Source organism: Pan paniscus, chromosome 8 (assembly GCF_029289425.2).
Source record: "Pan paniscus chromosome 8, NHGRI_mPanPan1-v2.0_pri, whole genome shotgun sequence".
NCBI classification, from domain to species: domain Eukaryota; kingdom Metazoa; phylum Chordata; class Mammalia; order Primates; family Hominidae; genus Pan; species Pan paniscus.
The window spans coordinates 82,679,914-82,704,019 of NC_073257.2; the positions used below are offsets into that span (position 1 = coordinate 82,679,914).

General features: G+C 53.9%; 1 protein-coding gene across 5 annotated transcripts in view; it reads left to right on the forward strand.

Moving 5' to 3' along the window:
- The window catches only part of PALD1 (phosphatase domain containing paladin 1), a 93,704-nt gene that overhangs the window by 48,075 nt on the left and 21,523 nt on the right, over positions 1-24,106 (forward strand). For all 5 annotated transcript variants that reach the window (XM_055092945.1, XM_003815947.5, XM_055092944.2 and 2 more), the window contains exons 3-18: positions 3,014-3,116; positions 3,674-3,853; positions 5,088-5,252; positions 6,422-6,582; positions 6,797-6,872; positions 7,724-7,875; positions 8,227-8,326; positions 8,541-8,645; positions 11,609-11,704; positions 12,078-12,206; positions 12,687-12,803; positions 12,887-13,042; positions 13,375-13,557; positions 14,899-15,039; positions 15,260-15,331; positions 21,109-21,249. In XM_055092945.1, coding sequence (XP_054948920.1) covers positions 3,014-3,116; positions 3,674-3,853; positions 5,088-5,252; positions 6,422-6,582; positions 6,797-6,872; positions 7,724-7,875; positions 8,227-8,326; positions 8,541-8,645; positions 11,609-11,704; positions 12,078-12,206; positions 12,687-12,803; positions 12,887-13,042; positions 13,375-13,557; positions 14,899-15,039; positions 15,260-15,331; positions 21,109-21,249 — 2,077 coding nt within the window. The remainder of the gene's footprint in view (positions 1-3,013; positions 3,117-3,673; positions 3,854-5,087; positions 5,253-6,421; positions 6,583-6,796; positions 6,873-7,723; positions 7,876-8,226; positions 8,327-8,540; positions 8,646-11,608; positions 11,705-12,077; positions 12,207-12,686; positions 12,804-12,886; positions 13,043-13,374; positions 13,558-14,898; positions 15,040-15,259; positions 15,332-21,108; positions 21,250-24,106) is intronic.

A 24,106-nucleotide genomic window follows, 5' to 3' on the forward strand; every position in this document is an offset into this window, starting at 1 on the left:
GGCATACAGCACTTAACGCTTACAGACTGGATTCGGGTTCATAGATGATGACACTGAGGCCCAGGGAGATGAAGCAGTTCATAGGGAGTCACACTGCATGCACCTGGCAGAGCTGGTCTCTGTCATGGGTCTCTGAGCCCATGCTACTCACCACGTCCACAGTGTGAGGGAATGCGGAGGAGGAGGCATGGCTGGGGGACCCCCCTTTTAAAAATAATTTTTGGCTTAACATTTTCAAAAGAAGTTTATGTACTTGATGGATGAAATTGGGATTTCTTTTTCACAGACAGTAATTATGGCTCAAAACTGAGGCTAACACCAGGCTGTTGAAGGGCCTTGGGCTGAAGGAGCTGGAAGCTGCTAGTTGGCTGTCCTAATGATGCCCCTCAGGGCTTGTTCTGGCAGCATGTTCTGGTGTTCTGAGATCTGTACATACTGTGTGCATCCAGAGGAAGAGGGTTATGATGGGTCCCTGAAACCCTGTCTGCCCTGTGGGGCTTGGAGGAAGGGGCGGGTGCTGGAGAGCCATGCTGGGGAGGACAGGAAGATGGAGGGGATGTTGGATCCATCTCCTGGTGCGTTGAGAAGCCTCGTACTTTCCACACCTCTGCCCACTGTGCTCCCCTCCTCTGGGTCTTCCAGGATGCAGGAAGCAGGAGATGACTAGCTAGGAATTAAATGTGTTCCGCACATCAAAGTTTGGCAACGACTTAGCAGATGGGTCCTTCTGTATAAGGAAACCTGAGGGGTGGGAATGATAAACCCTGCCTGCCAGCTCTGGGGCCTGCCAGGAAAACCGTCATCATAATCAATTCTTGGGCTTCTGATAAGGGGAGGAAAAGGGATGTCATATAAAAGAGACTTGATATGGAGTCTCTGCACTGACAATGACAAAGGTGGGTTTGGGGCCTGAAGGTAGCACGAAGACTCGTGCCCCAGGCCTGGTTCTGCCCTTGCTTTGTTCTGTGACCTTGCACAAGTTCCTTTCCCTCTCTGGGCCTCAGTTTCCTTATCAACATAAGCAGAGATGACATTCAGAATATTTAACCAAGTGATGTGTCTCAGAACAGTTGCTGACCAGCCATAAAAATCCTGTACACAGGGCTGTGCTTAGGGCCTGGAGCCAGCCATGAGCGCAGCACTTTTTGAGGGTGTAGAATGTTTGAAGTGGAAGGGACCTCTAGAAATCATCCAATAGAGGGGTCAGCAAACTACATCCTGCGGGCCCAATGTGGCCTGTTTTTTTCAAATAAAGTTTTATTGGAATGTTGACACTTCCTTTCACTTACATAGTATCTGTGGATGCTTAGGGCCTCAATGGCAGAATTGAGTAGTTGCAACAGGCACTGTATGGCCCACAAAGCAAGTATTTACTGTGTGGCCCTTTCCAGAAAAGGAATGGCAACCCGTGATCTAATGCATTTTAGCTCAGATGTGAAAACTGGGTTTCAGGGAGGTAGAGAGATTTGCTCCCCATGGGTCACGTGGTAACAAGGAGGCAGAGCTGGAGTGGGAACCCAGGCCTCTTCTAGTGCTCCTCTGCCATACCCATTCCACCCCTTGCCTTTCCAAAAGGCACTTTCTTTTTTTTAATTTAAGTTCTAGGGTACATGTGCACAACGTGCATGTCCATCACATATGCACACATGTGCCATGTTGGTGTGCTGCACCCACCAACCCGCCATCCACGTCAGGCATATCTCTCAATGCCATCCCTCCCCCCTCCCCCCACCCCACAACAGGCCCTGGTATGTGATGCTTCCCTTCCCGTGTCCAAGTGTTCTCATTGTTCAGTTCCCACCTATGAGTGAGAACATGCAGTGTTTGGTTTTTTGTCCTTGCGATGGTTTGCTGAGAATGATGGTTTCCACCTTCATCCATGTCCCTACAAAGGACATGAATTCATCATTTTTTATGGCTACATAGTATTCCATGGTGTATATGAAGGCACTTCTTTTGTCAAGAGGACCTAACATCAGATCATTAACTCTGGGAGGCTCTGTCATATTCATTGTTATCATCAGCACCGGAGCTGTTGTGTCTTGAGGGCACAGTAAATCTTGTTTGAGTGTTTGGACTTTTACCTGGTTTAGCATCTACAGAAATCTTGATTTTTATCTGTGGGTTTTGTTTGAAATAGCCCTGTGTGGAGGTAGAACTACAATTATATTAATAAATGCTTACTGTGCCCCAGGCACTGGGCTAAGCACTTACAATCATTAGCACATTTAATTCTCAGGACAGTCTTGGGGGTAGGAATTCCTGGAAATGAGCTCCTTGTCCAAAGCTATAGAGTTACCAAGCGGTGGGTGGAGTTGGGCTTCATGCCCCAAGCCTGTGTTCTAAACCACCTCACTGTGTGTGGAGTTAGCAGTGTAGGGACTGTCCCTCCAATACAATCTGATGGAGGGACCATCCAGTGATGTTGTCTTCTTCAGGGTACAGGCTAGGCCGCTGTCATAAAGTAACCCAGATAGGATGCCTTCCTCAGGACGAAGCTCATCTCTTACATGCAAGTCCACGAGGACATCCAGGCTGGGATGGCTGCTCCGTGATCATCCAGGCCCCTTCTCCCTCATTGCTCCAACATCATCAACATGTGGCTTCCGTCTTATCATCTAAGATGTTCTACCTCTGCCATCACTTCTGGATTTTAGCCAGGAAGAAGGGGAGAAGACAAAATAGAAGGCACCTCTTCTCTTTGGGAATGGCCTGGAATTTGCACACACATCACTTTTCCTCACATGATTGGCCAGAACTTAAATCATGTGACCACAATGAGTTGCAAGGGAGGCTGGGAAATGTAGTCTTCAGCTGGGTGGCTCAGTCCTCAGTCACAGCCCTGGGGCTCTCTTGTTGAGGAAGAAGGGAAGAGTGGATATTGAGGGACAATGGGCAGTCTCTGCCACAAATCGTAGCCACAGGGGTTTTCCTGCGGTGGGCTCTGTGAGGGTGGAGCTGGCCTTGACCAAGGAGGTTGCTTGACTCAGTTTCCATTCTGCCCCCCCCCCAGGTACAACTGCAAGGAGGAGTTCCAGATCCATGATGAGCTGCTCAAGGCTCATTACACGTTGGGCCGGCTCTCGGACAACACCCCTGAGCACTACCTGGTGCAAGTGAGCTCAGGCCTTACCCTGCCAGCCCGCCTGCTGCCTCCCACCCCTATCTCTCATGAATTCCCTCCCTCACCTCCCTCTGGCCCTCCCCAACTTTCCCCGTCTCTCTGCCCATTTTCAGAACTGGCAGGGCCCTAGGATGGAGCTAGCACCGTGGTCCTCTGGTTGATTCCTGGTGCCCCAGCTCTGCCTTCCTACAAAAGCCCCTTCCAGGGGAGCTCCTACCCTAGAGCCAGCTTTGCCTCTGGAGAGCCTCTCCCTGCTCTTTCCTCCAGGCCTGGCTCAGACGTCACCTCCCACATGAAGCCCTCTCTGATGTCCCCTCTGGAGGAGTTGTCTTTCCTTTTCCTACACTTTATGATACCCTTCCGCAGATCACAGAGAGTTATATATTTTGTCTGTTTTTTCCATGAACTGCAGGCAACTTGAGGGCAGGATCATGTTCTTCTTGCCCCTATTTCCCCCATCCCTGTCCCCTGGAGCCCAGGACAGAGCTCCATCTGCAGAAAATACCCCTGAGCCATCTGAGTGACCTTCCTGTGGCTCTCCCCTGCCAGGGCCGCTACTTCCTGGTGCGGGATGTCACTGAGAAGATGGATGTGCTGGGCACCGTGGGAAGCTGTGGGGCCCCCAACTTCCGGCAGGTGCAGGGTGGGCTCACTGTGTTCGGCATGGGACAGCCCAGCCTCTCAGGGTTCAGGCGGGTCCTCCAGAAACTCCAGAAGGACGGACATAGGGTAAGTATGCCACTTCCCAGGCAGAAGCCAGGTCCCCAAAGCCAGGGAGAGGGGCACCTTGGAGGGGCAGCTTTAGAGGCGCTGGAGGGGGCTGCTGCATGGGGCTGCTGCATGCTGGAGAGGTGGGGTAGTGGCCTGGACCAGGCCCTGCCTGCCAGGACGGTCACTGCTGTTGGTCTGGTTGGGAAATTCTGGTGAATGTTGATTGCATGTCCTGACTGGATGGCGGGGCACAAGGTCAGAAGCCTTCATAGACCCTACTTGGGAGCCTCAGAGGAAGCAGGGGGCGTGACCGGGTGACAGGAGGAGCCAGCTCATAATTTGACAGCTTGCTGAATGGTGATCACAGCTAACACTTAAGTCCTGATGTTAGCCCTGTGATGGAGTGGCAGTTTGTCTCCCATTTTGCAGAGGAGGAAACAGGCCCAGAGAGGCTAAGTGACTTGCTCAAGGTCACACAGCTCATGAGTGGTACCCCAAGACCCAAACCCAGGCAGCTGAATTCCCAAGTGCCTGCTTTCAAGGACTGTTCTTACCTGTCGGATGTTGAGGCAGGGTTTTACGTGTCCCTAGGACACAGGCTGAGGGTCTGCTGTGATTGTAGGCTTCTTGAGTGCAGCTGCATCTGAATTGACCCCGGAGTTAAGGTGGAAAGGCTTTGAGTGAGACAGAATGGGGTGGGGGTGTGGGCTGTGTGCAGGTCCCATCTTCCCATCTTGATGATAAGTTCCTCAAGGGGACCATCTGCCCACACATTTCCCTCTGCCTGTATGGTGCTCAGTGAATGAATGATTGCGTGGTCATGGGGCATTCATTTCTTCAGCTGATGTTCATCAAACACCTGATTTATCCAGGACACCATGCTAGGACACCATGCTAGGAATTATGGGTACATGAAAATGACCAGGACATGATTTTGCCTACGAGGAACCTGTGGTCCATTAAGGGGGAAAAGATGCATTCATTGATAGTACAAAGCAGGAATTAACGCCAAGAGATTCATATGAAGGACTCTTGACCCTGACAGGAGGCAGGGGTCACTGCTGACTGGGAGGGTCACGGGGAGGTAGCATTTGGACTGAGCTTTGTTTCTTGGGTAGGATTCAGGTTGCAGGGATGGCGTGGGGTGCAGGAGGAAGGAACAGCTTGGGCAGAGGCCCTGAGGTGGGGCAGTGGTGCAGGTGTCTGTGCGGGATCATGATGATGGCTTCCTTCCCCCTCGGGCTCCTGGCAGGAGTGTGTCATCTTCTGTGTGCGGGAGGAACCTGTGCTTTTCCTGCGTGCAGATGAGGACTTTGTGTCCTACACACCTCGAGACAAGCAGAACCTTCATGAGAACCTCCAGGGCCTTGGACCCGGGGTCCGGGTGGAGAGCCTGGAGCTGGCCATCCGGAAAGAGGTGAGGACCAGTGCGGTGTGCGGGAGACCCCAGCCCACAGCCCAGCTTTGCAGATGCTCTTTTTGGGGCCAGCTCACCTGCTCTTACTGGCCCATGTTCCCCCACTGTTGTGCCCTGCTTGGGTGAGTGGCTGGCTGCAAGGCTGACTCACGGGCAGCCAGAGGAAGGACTTCCTATTCTAGCTCTCTTTGCCTCTGCCCCTTTCCCACCCTGCTTGTCTCCTTGATGCTCAATGTCCTTATTTAGAAAGGGGTCTGGTGGGCCGGGTGCAGTGGCTTATACCTGTAATTCCAGCACTTTGGGAGGCCGAGGTGGGCAGGAGTTCAAGACCAGCCTGACCAACGTGGTGAAACCGTGTCTCTACTAAAAATACAAAAAATTAGCTGGACGTGCTTGCGCATGCCTATAATCCTAGCTACTCGGGAGGCTGAGGCAGGAGAATTGCTTGAACCTGGGAGGCGGAGGTTGCAGTGAGCCGAGATCACACTACTGCACTCCAGCCTGGGCTACAGAGTGAAACTCTTTCTAAAAAAAAAAAAAAAAAAAAAAGAAAAAGAAAGGGTTCTAGGTGAGTGAAAAGAGCGCTAGACCAGAAGGACCAAGGCTGCAGTTCAACGCTTTGAGAGCCACGAGCCTCTGAGTTAGTTCCCTCGGTGGGTCTGTGGGCCTGTTTCAGGATCCTCTGTCCTCCTCCTCTTCCATAACACGGAGGCTTGTGGAGGCCTCTGAGGCAGCTGACATACCATGAAGGTGTGTGAATAGGGTGTGGGGTCCCAGTGTCCCCAGAAACTTCCAGGTCAGGAACCGAGGCCATGCCGGCGCCCAGCTCTTTGCCTCTCCCATCCCCTCCAGGCCTCCTGTGTGCTCTGCTCCCCTCGGCTCCAGCTCCCAGCTGACCACACCTCCCCCGTCCTGGCACTGGTGGCTTTGTGAATTCCTGCACCCACTGGGCAGAGCCCTCCCGCCTTGCCCCTGTGTAGGCACCCCGATTCCTTCAGAACTCCCAGGAATGGCATAGAGAGCACTTCTGGCTGTGTAGTTCCCTCATGGGGGGCAGAAGCCTGCCTGTGGCCTCTGCATGGTCTGGTCACTCCAGAGCTCAGCCAGGACACTCAGGGAGGGTCTTGAAGTTCAGGCCATGGCCCTCTGACCCCCACACCTCCCTCTAGATCCACGACTTTGCCCAGCTGAGCGAGAACACATATCATGTGTACCATAACACCGAGGACCTGCGGGGGGAGCCCCATGCCGTGGCCATCCGTGGTGAGGACGACTTGCATGTGACGGAGGAGGTGTACAAGCGGCCCCTCTTCCTTCAGCCCACCTACAGGTACCACAGGGCCACCCCCCAGCCCTGGCCATGGGTGCTCCAGGTCCTGCTCTCCAGCTGCAGCCTCAGTTTCACCGTCTGCAGGTTGGGCGGAGTCCCCCACACCCATGTCTCCCACAGTGGGGCCCATTTCCAAACAGTGCCTGGGAATAGGGGGTGAGGGGGATTCCCAGAGTGGGTGCCTGCCTGATGGCTGCTCTCCCTCACCTGGCAGGTACCACCGCCTGCCCCTGCCCGAGCAAGGGAGTCCCCTGGAGGCCCAGTTGGACGCCTTTGTCAGTGTTCTCCGGGTAACTGGGGCACGGGCACGCATGGGGGAGGAGTCTTGAGAGTCGTCCCCATGGAGGTGCTCAGGGTGGGCACAGCCTCTCGCCTTCCTCAGAGGAAGGCTTCGTTCTGTGTTGTGTATGTGAGCATGTTAGGGTGGACGTGTGTTGGTGTCTGTCTCTGTATATGTCTGTGTGTGTCAGCGCCTTTGTGTGTGTCTGTGGGGAGTGTGTGTACATGTTTATGTGTCTCTCTGTGTGTCTGTGTGTTCCTGTCTGTGTGTCTCTGTGTGGGGATACATGTGTTTCTGTGTGTGTATGTGTCTGTGTGTGTATGTGTCTGTGTGTGTGTACCTGTATGTAGGTGTGTGTTTGTGCATTCTCTTATGGCAGAGTCCATCACTGACCGCTGGCCCAGCTGCTGGCCGTGGCTGGGCTGCTAACTTGCTGTGTGGTCCCGGACTAATCACCTCACCTCTCTAGACCTCAGTTCCTCATTTCTTTAGTGGAGCTAACGACTCTTGCCCTATAGACTCTTCAGCTGACATTTTCTGAGTCCTGGCGGAGTTTCTCTCCAGCCCCCTTCAGGGCATTATCTTATTTCACTGGCATCTTGCAGAAGGTGTTAATACTGGCCTGGTGCCCTCTGAGTCACTCTCACTTCCAGTTCTTTGAGCTCCTCCAAGGCCTGGGGAGGGAGCAGGTGGAGCTGATCAGGCTGTGGCTTTGGCAGAAGAGGCCAAGACACCTATTGGAGCCCACTTTGCTGCAGACCATGGGGCAGGGTGGGCTGATGTCATGTTTTTCCCCCTGCTCAGGCCTCAGCCCAGGGTTTCCTGGTCTCACTGGGGCCTGATCCTCATGGTCTTTCCCAGGAGACCCCCAGCCTGCTGCAGCTCCGCGATGCCCACGGGCCTCCCCCAGCCCTCGTCTTCAGCTGCCAGATGGGCATGGGCAGGACCAACCTGGGCATGGTCCTGGGCACCCTCATCCTGCTTCACCGCAGTGGGACCACCTCCCAGCCAGAGTGAGTGGCCCGGGGCCCAGCGTCCTGAAGGGCTGTGGGGCCGAGGAGGGGACAGGCTGCCCCACAGTGTGGGGACATGTCTAGGAGCCCAGAGCCAGAGCTGGAAATTTGGCATCTGGGGTTCATTTCCTGGTTTGCCACGAGACTTGCTGGGAGACCTGGAGAAAGTCACCTGACCTTTCTGGGCCTCAGTTTCCCTAGTTGGGGAAATGTCCCCTGCTTCCCACAATGTGATTCAGAAGGAACCTGTAGTCTGGTGTCCCCCAGTGGCCATATGAGTGGAGACAGCAGGCAGGTGGCCGTGTGAGACCTTTGGAAGAGCCTGCTAATGTACTGACCCTGCCTCGACAGGGCTGCCCCCACGCAGGCCAAGCCCCTGCCTATGGAGCAATTCCAGGTGATCCAGAGCTTTCTCCGCATGGTGCCCCAGGGAAGGAGGATGGTGGAAGAGGTGAGCGAGGGACAGCAAAGGGCTGGGGCAGGGGTGGTGGAGGGGACGGTCACTCCTCTCACTGGTCGGGGCTCTCTTCCTTCCCGATACCCTCCCCTACCTCTTTGCCGATCTTTTTCTTTCCCTCTCTTTTCTCTTTTCTCCTGCCGTTCTGCCTTGACCCTGCTCCCCACCCCCCCACCTCCCTCTTACTTGCCTTGGTCTCTGGCACCAGGTGGACAGAGCCATCACTGCCTGTGCCGAGTTGCATGACCTGAAAGAAGTGGTCTTGGAAAACCAGAAGAAGTTAGAACGTATCCGACCGGAGAGCCCAGCCCAGGTGAGGCATGGAAGGACGTGTGAGCAGTCTGCTTCTCTGTGAGCCCTGCAGCCTGATTTCATTAGGCATGTTGACTGGTTTCTTTCAGACTGACTTTTTCTGGCTGCTGCGTCTCCCATGAGAAGAGCAGTTTTCAGAGGAAGGGGAGATAGGGGCTCTGGGCCCACAGGAAGGACAAGGAAGAGGGGAAGTTTACTTTTCCTGACCAGGTCCCTTCAGCTGCAGAATAAACAGGACAGAGGAAGGGGCTGCTGGCCAGGGCTGCAGGGGCCCCTGGACTCAGATACTCCCCAGGCCACTCATGGCCTCCCACTAGTAAAACTCCTGATGTTTCTTTGGGAAGACTGGGGTTTGGTCCAGCTGGCTGCTTCTGAAAGACTTATGGGCTCTAGGCTGTCTCAGCAGACCCTGTCCCCATGCCTTAGCGAAAGGAGGTGGGCTTGATAGTGTTTATATCATACAGCGCATGGAAAGAATCTGAAGCCACAGAGGCAGCTTCGTCTTCTTTTTTCTTGTTTCTTCTTCTCTTCCTCCTCCTCCTTCTCCTCCCCCCTCTTTTTCCTCGCCCTCTTCCTCCTTCCCCCTTCCTCCTCCCCCCGCTTCCTCCTTCCCCCTCTTCCTCTTCCCCACTCTTCCTCCTCTCCCCTTCCTTCTCCCTCTCCTTCTCTTTCTCCGCCTCTTCCTCCTTCCTCCTCTTCTTTCCTCCTCCTCCTTCCTCCTCCTTCTCTTCCTTCCTCCTCCTTCTTCCTCCTTCCTTCTCCTTCCTCTTCCTCCTTCTCCTCCTTCTTCTCGTCTTCCTCCTCCCTTCCTTCTCCTCCTCCTTCTCCTTTCTTCTCCTTTTTCTTCTTCTCCTCCTCCTCCTGCTTCTCCTTCAATAGGGTCTTGCTCTGTTGCCCAGGCTGGAGCGCAGTGGTGCAGTCATAGCTCACTGCAACCTCGAACTCCTAGACTCAAGGGATTCGTCCACCTCAACCTCCTGAGTACCTGGGACTACAGGTTCATGTCACCACACCTTACTTTTTTAGAGATGGGGTCTTGCTATGTTGCCCAGGCTGGTCTTCAACTCCTGGCCTCAAGCAGTCCTCCTGCCTTGGCCTCCCAAAACACTGGGTCTTTTTCTTTCTAAAAATATTTTTAAAAGGCTGGGCACGGTGGCTCACACCTGTAATCCCAGCACTTTGGGAGGCTGAGGCAGATGGATCACTTGAAATCAGGAGTTTGAGACCAGACTGGCCAACATGGTGAAATCCTGTCTCCACAGAAAACACAGAAATTAGCTGGGTGTGGTGGCACGCGTAGTACCAACTACCAGGGAGCTGGTGTGTGCCCAGTAGTACCAGCTATCAGGAGGCTGAGGCAGGAGGATCCTGTGAGCCCAGGAGTTCGAGGCTGCAGTGGGCTATGATCGTACCACTGCACTCTAGGCTGAGCAACAGAGCAAGACCCTGTCTCAAAAAACAAAACAAAATGAACCCAAACCAAAAAAAAATCCCATACAGTACTTAGAGCCTGCCACAGAGTCCCTGGAATGTCACCCCTGCTGTGATTTACTAAACAGTCCCCCTCTTCTTGGACAATTGAGTTGCTCCAGTTCCCCATCAGTGTAAATACTTCTTTGTTGAGCAGCTTCATGAAAATGAAGGCTGTTGTGTATTTAGGATTCTTTCTCCCCTTAGTCTAGATTGGGCATCAGCAAACTACGGCTTAGACCAAATCCAGCCTGCCGCCTGTCTTTGTAAATGTGTTACTGGAACACAGTCTTGCTGTTCTCTACTCTGCTGGCCCACGACTGCTCTTATGCTGGGATGGCAGAGTTCAGTAGCTGCAGCAGGGACCCTGAAGCCTGAAAGTCTAGAGTATTTACCGTCTGGCCCTTTATGGAAAAAGTTTGCTGACACCTGGTGGAGATTCCCAAAGATGGGATTAAATTTCGCCAAAGGGCGTGGCCCTTCTTTAGGACCTCTGTGAATCTCACTTGAATCTCACTTGCCCTCCAAAAGGTACTGACCCAGCAGGAGAACCTGGAGATCCGAGGGCCCTTGGGGTTCTCTCGGACAACCCACCATGCAGAGGAAGCTGGGCTGGGGTCAGGAGACTTGGGGAATCTGGCTCTGTTTGCTGTCAGCTGTGTGACTTTAAGGAAGTTACCTCATTTCTCTGAATCTCCGTTTCCCTCTGTAAATTAGGAGTAATTAGGATGGCTCCCCTGGAGCACTGCTGTGAGGGTCTTTGTATTTGTATTTTCTTGTGGAGAGGCTCCAGTTCTTTTTTTTTTTTTGAGACAGGGTCTCACTTTGTCATCTGGGCTGGAGTGCAACGGTGAGATCATAGCTCACTGGAGCCTCAACTTCCCAGGTTCAAGCGATTCTCCCACCTCAGCCTCACGAGTGGCTGGGACTACAGGCATGTGCCACCATGCCTAATTTTTGTATTTTTTTATAGAGATGGGGTTTTGCCATGTTGCCCAGCTTGTTTTGCACTCCTGAGCTGAAGCGATCTGGCTGTCTCAGCCTCCCAACGTGCCGGGACCACAGGCGTGAGCCACCGCACCCAGCCAGGTTCCAGTTCTTAAGGGAGGGCCTCTGGCTCGGGGGTGTTCACACACTGGGCTTCCTCAACACAGAGGGTGCACAACCCTGACCTGCTGGGTGTCGCTGGAGCTAAGTGAGGGAGCCCCTGCCTGTCTTGGCGCTGGGAGCCTGCTTGGGGAGACCAGCCCTGCACCTAGAACCACAGTGCCTGGTGTGGTCACCCACATATCTCCCCTGACCGCAGATAACCACAGCAACTGGGATAGGGTGAGACACTTAGAAGAACTTACAGCCTGGCAGAACTGTGTCATGAAGGGAGGGGAAGACTGTCTTCTGGGGAGTTCCAAGGCTTAACTCCTGCCCTTGCAGGGATGGGGACAGGGACAAGACTGCCTGAGGAGTCTGTCCTTAACACCCTGTCCTCTCTCTCAGGGAAGCGGCAGCCGACACAGCATCTGGCAGAGGGCGCTGCGGAGCCTGGAGCGATACTTCTACCTGATCCTGTTTAACTACTACCTTCATGAGCAGGTGGGGCCTGGGAGGAGCAGACCCACGTCCCCTCCTCCTGGGCCTCTCCCAGCCTCCCCACCGCAGTGACTGGCTTGCTGTGGAGGGAGACCCCCCAAGGAACCGGGGAGGGAAGGGAGGCCAGGAGAGACCCAGATTCGGGAGTAGTCCCTGAGCAGCTGGGCATAGGGAGGCCCCACCTCTTTCCACCGGGCCCTTGTCTCTGTCCTTAACCAGGACACCAGACGTCCAGGTCTTCTCTCAGCTACTCCCTTGTCCCTGCTCTGGGCCATGTTGGATATCTTTTGGGGCTTCCCCTGCCATGATGTGGGCAGGGAGGGTTCAGGATGGCCCTGTGCCCCTGAATTCCTCGTCTCTCTGCCTCGGGCTGCAGTACCCGCTGGCCTTTGCCCTCAGTTTCAGCCGCTGGCTGTGTGCCCACCCTGAGCTGTACCGCCTGCCCGTGACGCTGAGCTCAGCAGGCCCTGTGGCCCCGAGGGACCTCATCGCCAGGGGCTCCCTGGTGAGTATGACTGGCAGTCGGAGAAGTGGGCATGGCTGTGTACTGGCCCTGGCCCCTAAACACTGGATTCCTGTAGGGTTGGGGTAAGCATTGCCCTTGCAGGAGGTGAAGAAGAGAGGCTGTGGGTGTTGGGATCCTCTTGTGAGCAGAATGGGGTCATGCTCAGGCCCCAGCAAGCATTTGCAGCTTTGGCAGCTGTTCTGGTACCTTCTCCTCAGTCTCAAACCCAAGAGCTCTGGGCAGGGTTCTGTGATCTTTGCCTCCAGCTTCTTCTCTTTGAGCCTCAGCTTCCTGGTCCAGAGAGTGGGCACCATTGCACTTCTTGCCAGGGCCGGGGGAAGCTCCAAGTGTGCAGGAGTGCTTTGTAAACTGTGAAGCTCGGGTTCCACCCCGCCCCCCGTCTGCCTTGGGCCAGGTCCTGACCCTTTCTGCGGCTGCAGTCGGCTGCTGTGGGTCCCAGGCTCGGTGCTCTTCCCACAGCGGGAGGACGATCTGGTCTCCCCGGACGCGCTCAGCACTGTCAGAGAGATGGATGTGGCCAACTTCCGGCGGGTGCCCCGCATGCCCATCTACGGCACGGCCCAGCCCAGCGCCAAGGTGAGCCCCCCTGAGGGCCTGGGTCCCCCAGTGGGTTTGGGGAGGGAGGGCTGAGCACTCACTGCCGGCCCTCCTGTGCCCAGGCCCTGGGGAGCATCCTGGCCTACCTGACGGACGCCAAGAGGAGGCTGCGGAAGGTTGTCTGGGTGAGCCTTCGGGAGGAGGCCGTGTTGGAGTGTGACGGGCACACCCACAGCCTGCGGTGGCCTGGGCCCCCTGTGGCTCCTGACCAGCTGGAGGTGAGGCCCCCTGCCCTCTAGGCACCCCTGCCTCCGAGGCTTCTGGGGAGTGGCCTGGGAGGGTCTTCAGAAGGCCTCACACTCCCGCAGACAGATGGAGAATCTGAGGCCCCGGGAGGAGCAGTGTCAGGGAGTGGCCAACTCAGGATTCCCACTAAAGTGCTCTGCTAACCTGCTTGGCTTTAGGGGGTGGCTGTGACCCCTGAGGCTTGGGGGGGTCAGGGATGGGACTGGAAGCCAGGGCCAGGCCTGGCCATGGCAGGCTGTAGCCTTTCAGGGCTAGCCTAGAGCCTGCCCCAATGGCCTGTGTCCTCCCTCCTGCCCTTGCCCAGACCCTGGAGGCCCAGCTGAAGGCCCATCTAAGCGAGCCTCCCCCAGGCAAGGAGGGCCCCCCGACCTACAGGTTCCAGACCTGCCTCACCATGCAGGAGGTCTTCAGCCAGCACCGCAGGGCCTGTCCTGGCCTCACCTACCACCGCATCCCCATGCCGGACTTCTGTGCCCCCCGAGAAGAGGTGAGGGTGCTGCTCAGGCTGAGGCCACTGGGGAGGGACAGGAGGCCTCCCTGTCTCCCCTCTGGTCTGGGCTCTGGGAGAATGAAACGACCCCAGCTTCTCTACGGGGCCCGGGAATGGTCTCACGAGGTTTTCCGATTTGGCCCAAGTGGTTTATTCACATTCCTTCCAAGCTTTGTGTGTGTGTACATGTGTTTATTATGTGTTATAGGGTATATGTGTGTGTATTATGTTATAGGTGTGTGTGTATCGGAGTGTGTATTCTGTTACGTGTGTGCATATGTGTTATAAGATGTGTGTACATGTGTTTATTATGTTGTAGGGTGTATGTGTGTGTATTGTGTTATGGGTGTGTGTTATAGGTGTGTGTGTGTTATCGGGGTGTGTGTGTATTCTGTTACAGGTGTGTGTGTGTATTTGTTATAAGGTGTGTGTGTGTGTTGAGGGTGAACATGTCCAGGTTGTCCGTGGTGTGTGTGTCTCAGTTGGGGGACTGTGTATGGAGTGTGTGGGTGGCGTGTGGAATGTGTGTGTGTGTGCATGTCTTTTTATGGAGTTTGTGATGTCTCCCTTGTCTGTATTGGGGGCTGTGTGTGGAAAACCCATCTTTAGGGGAGTGGTGTGGTGTGTGGTAGGGTTTGTGGAGGGGTCGTTAGGAATGTGTGTGTGTGGCATCTGTAGGTCTGTGACTGTGGGTGTCTGTATAGTGTGTGTGTTTACCGGACGTGGATCCCTGTGTGGTGCGTGTGTCTGGCATGTGTTGTAGGTGAGCCACCGTGTGCGTGGTGCGTGTGTTGTAGGTGGGTCGCTGTGTACTGTGTAACTGGCAATGGGGTCCGTTTCCTGCCTGAGCCCCTCCTGGCGCATCTCTTCGCGGCTCTCACTGCCTGCGGTCTGCTGCCTCCTGGTGGCCTTGTGCTGCAGGGCTGTTCTGAGGTCAGGCCCCCGTCCATGGTGGGACCAGGGCTGGGTCCAGCTCAGGTGGGTGGCAGGGCCAGCAGTCTATGTGCAGCCCAGGGGTTCAGTACACAGGGGTGACATACAGGTGCATGTCCTGCCTGGTGGAGGGTGGGTACCTTGAGCCCCAGTTGCATGCTGTGTTGGCTCACACATCCTGTCCAGGTGCTTGGTGTGAGGGTGATTACGACTGCACAGGTGCAGCTGTTTACACGCACATGGTCTCATGCACCCCGGTGAGTTTTGTTTGTGTGTGCAAGCTTGGGAGCCTGACAATTTCTGGCCCGAGGACAGTGGCTGGGGCTGCCATGTGGATGGGGACCCTGTTGGGGTTTGTGCATCCAAGAGACGCCCGCTGACCCAGACCTTGCTTTTCCCGTCCAGGACTTTGACCAGCTGCTGGAGGCCCTGCGGGCCGCCCTCTCCAAGGACCCAGGCACTGGCTTCGTGTTCAGCTGCCTCAGCGGCCAGGGCCGTACCACGACTGCGATGGTGGTGGCTGTCCTGGCCTTCTGGCACATCCAAGTACGTGTGGCCTCTCAAGTGAGATTAGAGATTCGCCTGGAGGAGGGTAGACACTCAGGTCCCAGGCACACTGGCTCCACAGGAGGGTGTGAGGGGCAGAGACAGCCGGGTGTGGTCCCAGAGCCCCTTCCATCAGTCTTGGGCAGCCCCCAAGTCCTCCCCAGCAAGGGGCTCCTGGCGTTGGGAGGGGGCTTCTGTCTCAGCAGCTGTCTTCCCTCAGGGCTTCCCCGAGGTGGGTGAGGAGGAGCTCGTGAGTGTGCCTGATGCCAAGTTCACTAAGGGTGAATTTCAGGTGAGCATGCCCTGCGGGGTCCCTGAGGCACCTTGGGATGGGAGGAGGAGGAGGACTCCTGCTTGCCGGTCTAGGGGTCCTCAAAGCACGTCCCAATGCAGTCACGTCTGCCACCTCATCATATCAGTGCTTCCCTGTTCCCATTTTATAGATGAGCCCAGCAAGGCATGGGACAGCTTGGCTCTGAGGCCCTGGCAGACGGCCGGCTATGGAGATGTGGGCTGGACCCCTCCCTGCCCGGCCTTGCTGTTGGGCTGCTGTGTGCCTTGGGGAGGTCACTGGCCACTGTCTTGTCTGGGTAATGTTGATAACAACCTCCCAGTACCTTCAACCCAGCTGTGGTTGGTGACCTTGTGTGGGTCCCCAGCCTACTTTGCCCTGCCTGTTCCTCTATTTCAGATTAGGGCACTGGATGGCCAGCCACAAACATTCCAGATTTAGTCATCCAGGTATTGTGCACCTGCCACATGCCACAGGCCATCTTCTCAGGCATCCTGAGAGTCGTGGCAACGTCCCTCGGAGTTGGCCCATGGCTGACCCACAGTCAGCAGCACAGTTGGCTCGTGTCTCACTGGCTAACTTCGCCACTTGCCCCTCCCCTGCCCTCGCCCCAGTCCTGAGGCCCTGACCGCTATGCAGCACCTCACACTTGCTAAGCTCTTGCAGCCTCTGGGCCTTTGCATATGCGGTGGCTTCTCCCTTCCTTCTTCTGGCTGATTCTCTGATTCTTTCCTTTTTCCTTTTCTTTATGTGGTAAAATATGCATAACATAAAATGTACCATTTCAACCATTTTTAAATGTACAGTTCAGTGGTGTTAAGTACATTCACGTTGTTGTGCAACTGTTGCCACAACCCATCTAACTCCTTCATCTTGCAAAACAGAACTCTGCTCTCCTATTCAGTAATTATTCCCCATCCTCCCTCCCAGCAGCCCCTGTTCTACTTTCTGTCTCAATGGATGTGACTACTCTAGGAATCTTCTATGAGTGGAATCGTACAGTATTTGTGTTTTATGACTAGTTTATTTCACTGAGCATAATGTTCTCAAGGTTTACCCACATTGTAATATGTGTCAGAATTTCTTTCCTTTTAGAGGCTGAATAATATCCCATTGTATGGATAGACCGCATTTTGTTTCTCCATTCCTCCATCAAGGGACACTATTTGCTTCCACCTTTTGGCTGTCATGAGTAATGCTGCTATGAAATGCATAGTGCACGTAGCTGAGTCCCTGCTTTCAGTTCTTTTGGGCATATACTCAGGAATGGAATTGCTGGATCCTATGGTAATTCTGTTTACTTTTTTGAGGAACCACCATGCTGTTTGCCGCAGGATATGCACCATTTTACATTCCCACCAGCAACACACAAAGGTTCTGATATTTCCACATCCTCACCAACACTTGATTTCTTTTTTCTTTTTTCTGTTTTTTTTAGAGGTGGGAGTTCACCGTGTTGGCCAGGCTGGTCTTGAACTCCTGACCTCAGATGATCCACCCGCCTCGGCCTCCCAAAGTGCTGGGAGCCACTGTGCCCAGCCGTTTGTTTTTTTTTTTTTTTTTTTTGGATAATAGCCATCCTGCTGGGTATGAAGTGGTATATTGTGGCTTTGATTTGCATTTCTCTAATGATTAGTGATGTTCAATATCTTTTTATGTGTTTATTGGCCACTTGTATATCTTCTTTGGAGAAATGTCTGTTCAAGTCCTTTGTCCATTTTTGAATTGGATTGTTGTTGAGTTTTGGTTCTTTATATATTCTGGAAACTAATCACTTATAAGAGAGGTGATATGTAAATATGTTCTCTATTCTGTGGGCTGACTTTTTACTCATTGATAGTGTCATTTGATGCACAAAAATTTTTAATTTTGATGTAGTTTGTCTGTTTTTTCTTTTGTTGCCTGTGCCCTTGGTGCTATATCCAAGAAATCATTGCTAACTCCAATGTCATGAAGCTTCTCCCTTGTGTTTTATCCTAAGACTTTTATAGTTTTTAACTCTTAGTTTTAGGTCTTTGATCCATTTTGAGTTAGTTTTTTTGTATGGTGTGAGGTAAGGGTTATCTAAGTTTATTCTTTTGCATGTGGATATCTGGTTTTTCCAGCACCATTAGTTCAAGAGTCTGTCTTTCCCCATTGAAGGGTCTTGGCACCCTTGTTGAAAGCCACTTGACCATATGTATGAGGGTTTTATTTTCCAGCTGAGTTTAGTCTTTGCATCGGTCCCTTGAATGTGATGGTCAGGCCTCTCCTTCTTCACACCAGGCCCTGTGCTGGGAGCTGTGTGTACTCCCTCTGTCCCCTTTCCCAGCTCCCAGGAGGTAGGTGCTTTTACTGCTCCCAGTTTATAGATGAGAAAATGAGGCCTGGGGAGACAAGTTTATTACCCTAGGGCCACATCAGAGAGGTGGGGCTGGGGTATAAGCCAGGCTGTAGACCTCAGAGCCTGTGTTCCAAAGTTACATCATGTGACCTGAAGACACCCCTGTACACCCTATCCTCACCCACCCCCAGATAATCTAGACCAGCTTCCTTTGCAATTAGTTCAGCATTTGCTGAGCCCACAGTCTGTTGGGGAGAAAGGATCAATAGAGCGTGAAGAGGCCCAGAGCAGACACTGGTTCTCCAGTGCAGCTGAGGGAGCCTGAGAGGACTTCATAGAGGAGGCAGCATTTGAGTGCCTTTGGGGAAGATGAGTGAGTATCCTTGGTGAGGAGGGGAGTGTCTAGAGGGATCAAGTGTGCAAAGGAGGGATTCTGGAAAGGGCAGGAACTATGTAAGGCTGTGATTTGTCAGAAGGGAAGCAGGCAGGACTGAGGGGTGGGGGCCCATATTGTGAAGGCCCTGGAGGTTTGCACTATGTGTTTGACCTTGACCGTGAGGCCAGAAGGGAGGCAGAGGAGGTTGTGATCAGGCTCTCAGTCTGGGGGCCCCAGCAGGCAGTTATGTGGATTGGGGAGTGGAGGGAGAGGCAGGAGCTGAGTGAGGAGGGGCTGCAGGGTGAGCAGGAGCAGCCCAGTCCTCATTGGTAGGTCTTGAGGGCTCCTGGATGTGGGGTGAGGAGGGCACCTAGGATGACCTCGAGTTTCTGGCTTTGCAGTAGTGACAGCTGTCGATGTGGAATTCAGGGGAGGAACAGCTGCAGCAGAGGCCAGGAGTTGGGTTCCCTGTGAAAAGCTGCAGCCCTCTGTCTGAGGTGGCCCCCAGAGGACGCAGCTCCCTGCACCCTCCTGGCGACCTGCCTAGAGCTTGGGATTGGGGATGTGGACTGGACAGCTCCCTCCTACTCCCCTGGGCACAGCCTGAGCCAGATCTGCCACTAGTTCCTTCCAGACTATTCCTTTTTCTCCTCCCACTTGGTTGCAACTCCATGCCTGCTGGGGTGCCCAGCACCAGGCCAGGACTCTGAGAAGCGCAGGAGTTGGGGAAAGGTCCTTCCCTGTTCTTAAGTGGCAGCCAGAGAGAGAAGAGAGCGAGTTAGGTGTTCATTCATTCACTGGGCAGCTGTTGCTGGGGCACCGGGCAGGTGCCAGGCACCACTCCAGGTGCCGGCAGAAAGCCCCTCACTTAGTGGGGAGCGGGTGTGAAAGTGGAAGCAGATGAGCAGGTGGCTGTCGACCACGGGACAGGGCGCTGTGGGGACCTTGCAGGGTGGTGGGGGTAGGTGGTGGGAGGGGTTATGGGTGATGCTGGAGAGGTAGGCTGGACCCAGTGGTGCGGGGAGCCTTTAGACCCCAGTTTCTGTGCTGAGTGCAAGAGAGCCATGAAGAGACCAAAGCCCGGGAATTATACAAACATGGGTTCACATTTATACTTTCGTAAGACCTCTCTGGCCACCAGGGAGAGGGAGGGTGGGGAGGAAGTGGAGACGCTGGTCAGAAGGGTACTGCTGTGGAGGCAAAGGGGGATGGGGGTCTGGATCAGGTGCCAGCTGTAGAGAGGTGCAGTGTAGACAGATTTGGAGGGGAACTCAGCACAGGGTGGCTGGGAGGGCCTGTGGGGGAAAAGCCATAAAGTAACCTAAACAGGCTTCAGTTTTCCCAGCAGTAAGGGGCAGATTATATCATTTTTTTTCTTTTTTCTTTTTCTTATTACTTAGAGATGGGGTCTCACTACGTTGGCCAGGTTGGTCTTGAACTTCTGGCCTCAAGTGATCTCCCCACCTTGGCCTCCCAAAGTGCTGGAATTACAGGTATGAGCCACTGCACCTGACTGGGGTGGGGAATTATATCAGATGAGTGGTGTCCAACTCTGAGCGTCTGCGCAGTGCCTGGGGGCTGCTGCAGGTTAGGAGGAGGGTGGGGAGTCTTCTTACACCCCCTCCTCACCCCTCCAGCCCTAGTATGTGACAGCTATCAGTTTTATAGATCAAAGTTCTGCATGAGGCCTCGTTTGAAGCAGGATTCCTACTGCTTAAAAAATAAGCACCTCGACCAGGCGTGGTGGCTCATGCCTGTAATCCCAGCACTTTGGGAGGCTTAGGCGGGTGGATCACCTGAGGCCAGGAGTTCAAGACCAGCCTGGCCAACATGGTGAAACCCTGTCTCTACTAAAAATACAAAAATTAGCTGGGTGCGGTGGCAGCTGCCTGTAATCCCAGCTACTTGGGAGGCTGAGGCGGGAGAATTGCTTGAACCCAAGAGGCAGAGGTTGCAGTGAGCCGAGATCTCACCACTGCACTCCAGACTGGGTGACAGGGCGAGACTCCATCTCAAATAAAACAAAACAAAACAAAAATAAGCACCTTAGATCAGCTTAACATTCCATGGGTGCATTGGAGTGGTTTTTGTATCGTGTAATACAAAGCATACAAAATGGCAATTTGGAGTCACAGTCGTGCATTTAATATGTCTTGAACATCTTAAATGACTTATATTCCCATGTTTTTTTTTGTAGAATTATTTCTAACATAAACCACTTCTTGACTGTGGCTCTCCTGTGAGAACTGTGTGCACTCTGTGATGTCTTTGGCTGTGGCAGTCCCGTTTTCCTAGTAACTCTATTGATGTGCTTGGACACTGAAAATCTGTGTAGTGTGCAAGACATTAAGTTGTGGATTGGTGGGGCTTATGCCACAGCTTATCAACACTTGAAAATACTGGTACTTAATATCTTCTTAAAGAACAATTTGCCTCCAAATTTTAAGCTGGAAAGTTAATGGAATAACTTTCCAGCACTTTGGGAGGCCAAGGGTGTGGATTGCTTTAGCCCAGGAGTTCGAGATTAGCCTGGGCAACATGCCAAAACCCCGTTTCTACTAAAAGTACAAGATATTAGCCAGGCGTGGTGGCATGGGCCTTTAGTCCCAGCTACTCAGGAGGCTGGGGTAGGAGGATCACCTGAATCCAGGAAGTTGAGGCTTCAGTAAGCCCTGATCACGCCACTGCACTCCTGCCTGGACGACAGAGTGAGACTCTGTCTCCAAACAACAACAACAACAACAACAATAAATGTCAATGGAATAACTAAAAAGGAATCATAATCCATGCCTTTTTTAGATTTTTGGTACAAATTCAATGTCTGTGTACTGATCCTCAACACAACCAATAAATCCCAATTGTGGAGGAAAAAGAAAAGCATCTGGGTAGCCTGGCCCTGGAGATGTTCAGGATCCCCCTGTCCTCCCTCAGTCTGAGAACTGAGGAGCAGGCAGGGCTCTCTGTTCAGCGCCTGGGCCTTAGGCCTGGTGTGGCCTTTTGGTGAGGGTGCAAGCCTGGTGCTTGGGCTGTGGGCTCTTACCAGTTTTATGTCTGCTCACCCCCCTGCTCTGGCCCCAGGTAGTAATGAAGGTGGTGCAGCTGCTACCCGATGGGCACCGTGTGAAGAAGGAGGTGGACGCGGCGCTGGACACTGTCAGCGAGACCATGACGCCCATGCACTACCACCTGCGGGAGATCATCATCTGCACTTACCGCCAGGTGAGCCCCCACCCCACCCCACCCTGCCCCAGCCACCCTTCCAGGTGTGCACAGCCAGGGAGTGGCTGATGTGGCTTTGGGGTTGCTAGGGGTCCTAGGGGCCCCTCCTTGGCTCGTGGTCACTTTTCCACCTTCTGGAAGTGGAAGTGATCCATGAAATGGACACATCCCCAGCCCCGACCCACTGGTATGGGTACCAGATTCTGGAGTGGTAGGGGAGATGCATGCAGGGGCCATGTTCAAAGCATTCAACAACTGCTGTGGCCCTGGAACCAATCAAGGATGTGGCCAATAAGAGTGAACACCCAGGAGCCCCGTGGTGCCAGGCGTTAACCCTCTTGTTTCGGGGTCCTGGCGGGGGGACCAGAGGTCCCAGACAGGAGTCAGGTAGTGGGTGGATGGAGATCCTCAGGGTCTTGGGGTGGCTGTTTCACAACTAGCACGGAGGCCGTCATCTCAGGACGTGGGTATGTCTGTGCTGCCCTGGGGCTGGGGCTGGCTCCCAGATGGGGTGTTTTTTATCTGTAAAAATTGTTTTTAAATAACTCATTACATTATAAAAATAAAGTTTTGGCCAGGTGCAGTGGCTCACCCCTGTAATCCTAGCACTTTAGGAGGCCGAGGCAGGCAGACTACCTGAGGTCAGGAGTCGGAGACCAGACTGGCCAACATGGTGAAACTCCATCTCTACTGAAATACAAAAATTAGCCGGGCATGGTGGCAGGCGCCTGTAGTCCCAGCTACTCGGGAGGCTGAGACAGGAGAATTGCTTGAACCCGGGAGGCGGAGGTTGCCGTGAGCCAAGATCGTGCCATTGCACTCCAGCCTGGGCGATAGTGAGACTCCTCAAAAAAAAAAAAGTTTCATAATAGTCCAGATTTCATGTAACCATCTGGATTTTCAGCCTATCTGGAAAGAATGTGCCCTCAAGCCTGCCTGGGTCCCCAATACTCCCTGCTCTGTTGCACTCGGCCCTACTGGACCAGTCCCATGACCACAGGCTAGTGTGGGCTCTGGAGTTTTTGGCCTGGGTCTGTGTGGAGTGTTCACTTCTGTTCCTCTCTGGCCCATTGAATCTGATTGGCTTCTGGAACAGAGGCCGGTGCTGAGTGGGAGGGGCAGTGGTGGGAGCCGGTGGGTAGGGGGTGAGGACTCCATGGTGCTGAGAGAGGGCTATATGTACCAGCCATGTGTTCCCCACTGCTGGCCAGCAATTCTCTTGCCTGTGGCCCCTGCAGAGGGGGCCTGCCCCAAGCCAGCCCTATGCTCGGCTGCAGCTGTGCACACATTGGGGAAATGACTGATTGGTCCCAGCTTTTGCTCAGGGTCATGGATCAGGCCCTGATTGGGGCAAAGGGTGGATGCCTAGCTGGAAGGCAGGGCAAGGCATCTGGGGTCAATCTGGGTTTAAGATCAGAGGTCATTTGGGAGGGGAGTTTGGAGAGATAAAGAGGCTGCCAGGCCAGGGGAAGAGTGGCTCACACCTGTAATCCCAGCACTTTGGGAGACTCAGGCAGGAGGATCACATGAGGCTAGGAGTTTGATACCTCCCTGGGCGACATAGCAAGACCTTGTCTCTACCAAAAAAAAAAAAAAAAAAAAAGGGCTGTTAAATGTGGGGAGGGGAAGGTGGTTAAGGAGTTTCAGAAGACGGACTTTGGTGAATTTAGGAAGAACTGTTTTCTTCAGGGCCACAGTTAGATTGGGTCCTGAGTCTCCTTTTGAGTTACCTTTGGGTCCCACTCACAATGGTCTTTTGGGAGCAATGAGCTAAGAAGCTGAGCTCCTCCCACTTTCAGAGGATGCTGAGAGGGCTGAGAATGGAAGCTTCCAGTTCAGTCTGGAAGCTGGAGGCCCAATAGTTGAAAAAGGATGCCTGCTTCAGAGCATCTTAGACCTTCCATCCCATGCTGGCCAGGCTCTGTTAGAGAGCCCCTACCTCCCTGACTCCTGAAGCTGATAGGCCCCCCTTCCTCTGAGCTCTGCAGCCCTCGATGTCCATTGCGAGGCACCCAGAGGGTGGAGCAGGGAGCGTGACAGGGCCTGAGCCATGGGGAGAGAGGAGGGCTCCCCCAGAGCTGGCCTGGAGCAGTGTCCTCAGAGACAGCCTGGGAAGGCGCATCAGGCGGGAGGGGATGCATGGCAAAGGCCAGGGGGCCGAAAGGTGCAAAACGAGTTTAGAGGTAGCAAAGGTGGTTCGGTGCCCGCATCTGATGACACAGAAGTTGTTGGAGATGAGTTGGTATGGGTGAGTTGGCACTCCTCCTTGGACATTGGAGAGGGAAGGGTAGTTGGGGCTGCTAGAGGTGACTGCTTGACTCTGTTGGCATTGGAGAAGGAAGGTGGCTGGGGCTGTTAGAGGTGGTCACTCTGGCTGCCTTCTGGATGTGAAGTGTTTTTTAATGAGAGAGGAAGCAGAGCCAGCTAGGATTCTTACCCGCTCCCACCAGGTCACCCACCCCCTTTCCAAAGGCCAGGTTGGTCGTGACCTCTGCAGTGGGAGGACGGAGATCCCCGAGCCCCAAGGCCCCTTGGAGGGCCCAGAGGCAAGATGTAGAGTCATTCTGGGATATGGCCACCAGGTGGCGCCAGTGACCTACTGGCCAAATTCTTAGAGGCACTGAAGAGCAGAGGGACTGAGATGAGACACCCTCTAGTTCAGGGGCTTGCACCCCACATGTCCAAGAGATCTGAGAGCTTTAAACCATGCTGTGGCAGAGCTCCATCCCTAGAGAGTCTGATTTAGTTGGTAGGGGTGTCTTGGCCAGGGCACGGGTCTTGTTTTTGAAGTCTCCCAGGTGATTCCAACACACAGCCAAGGCTGAGAGCCACATATTCTAAGCAGCGGCCCCCAGCT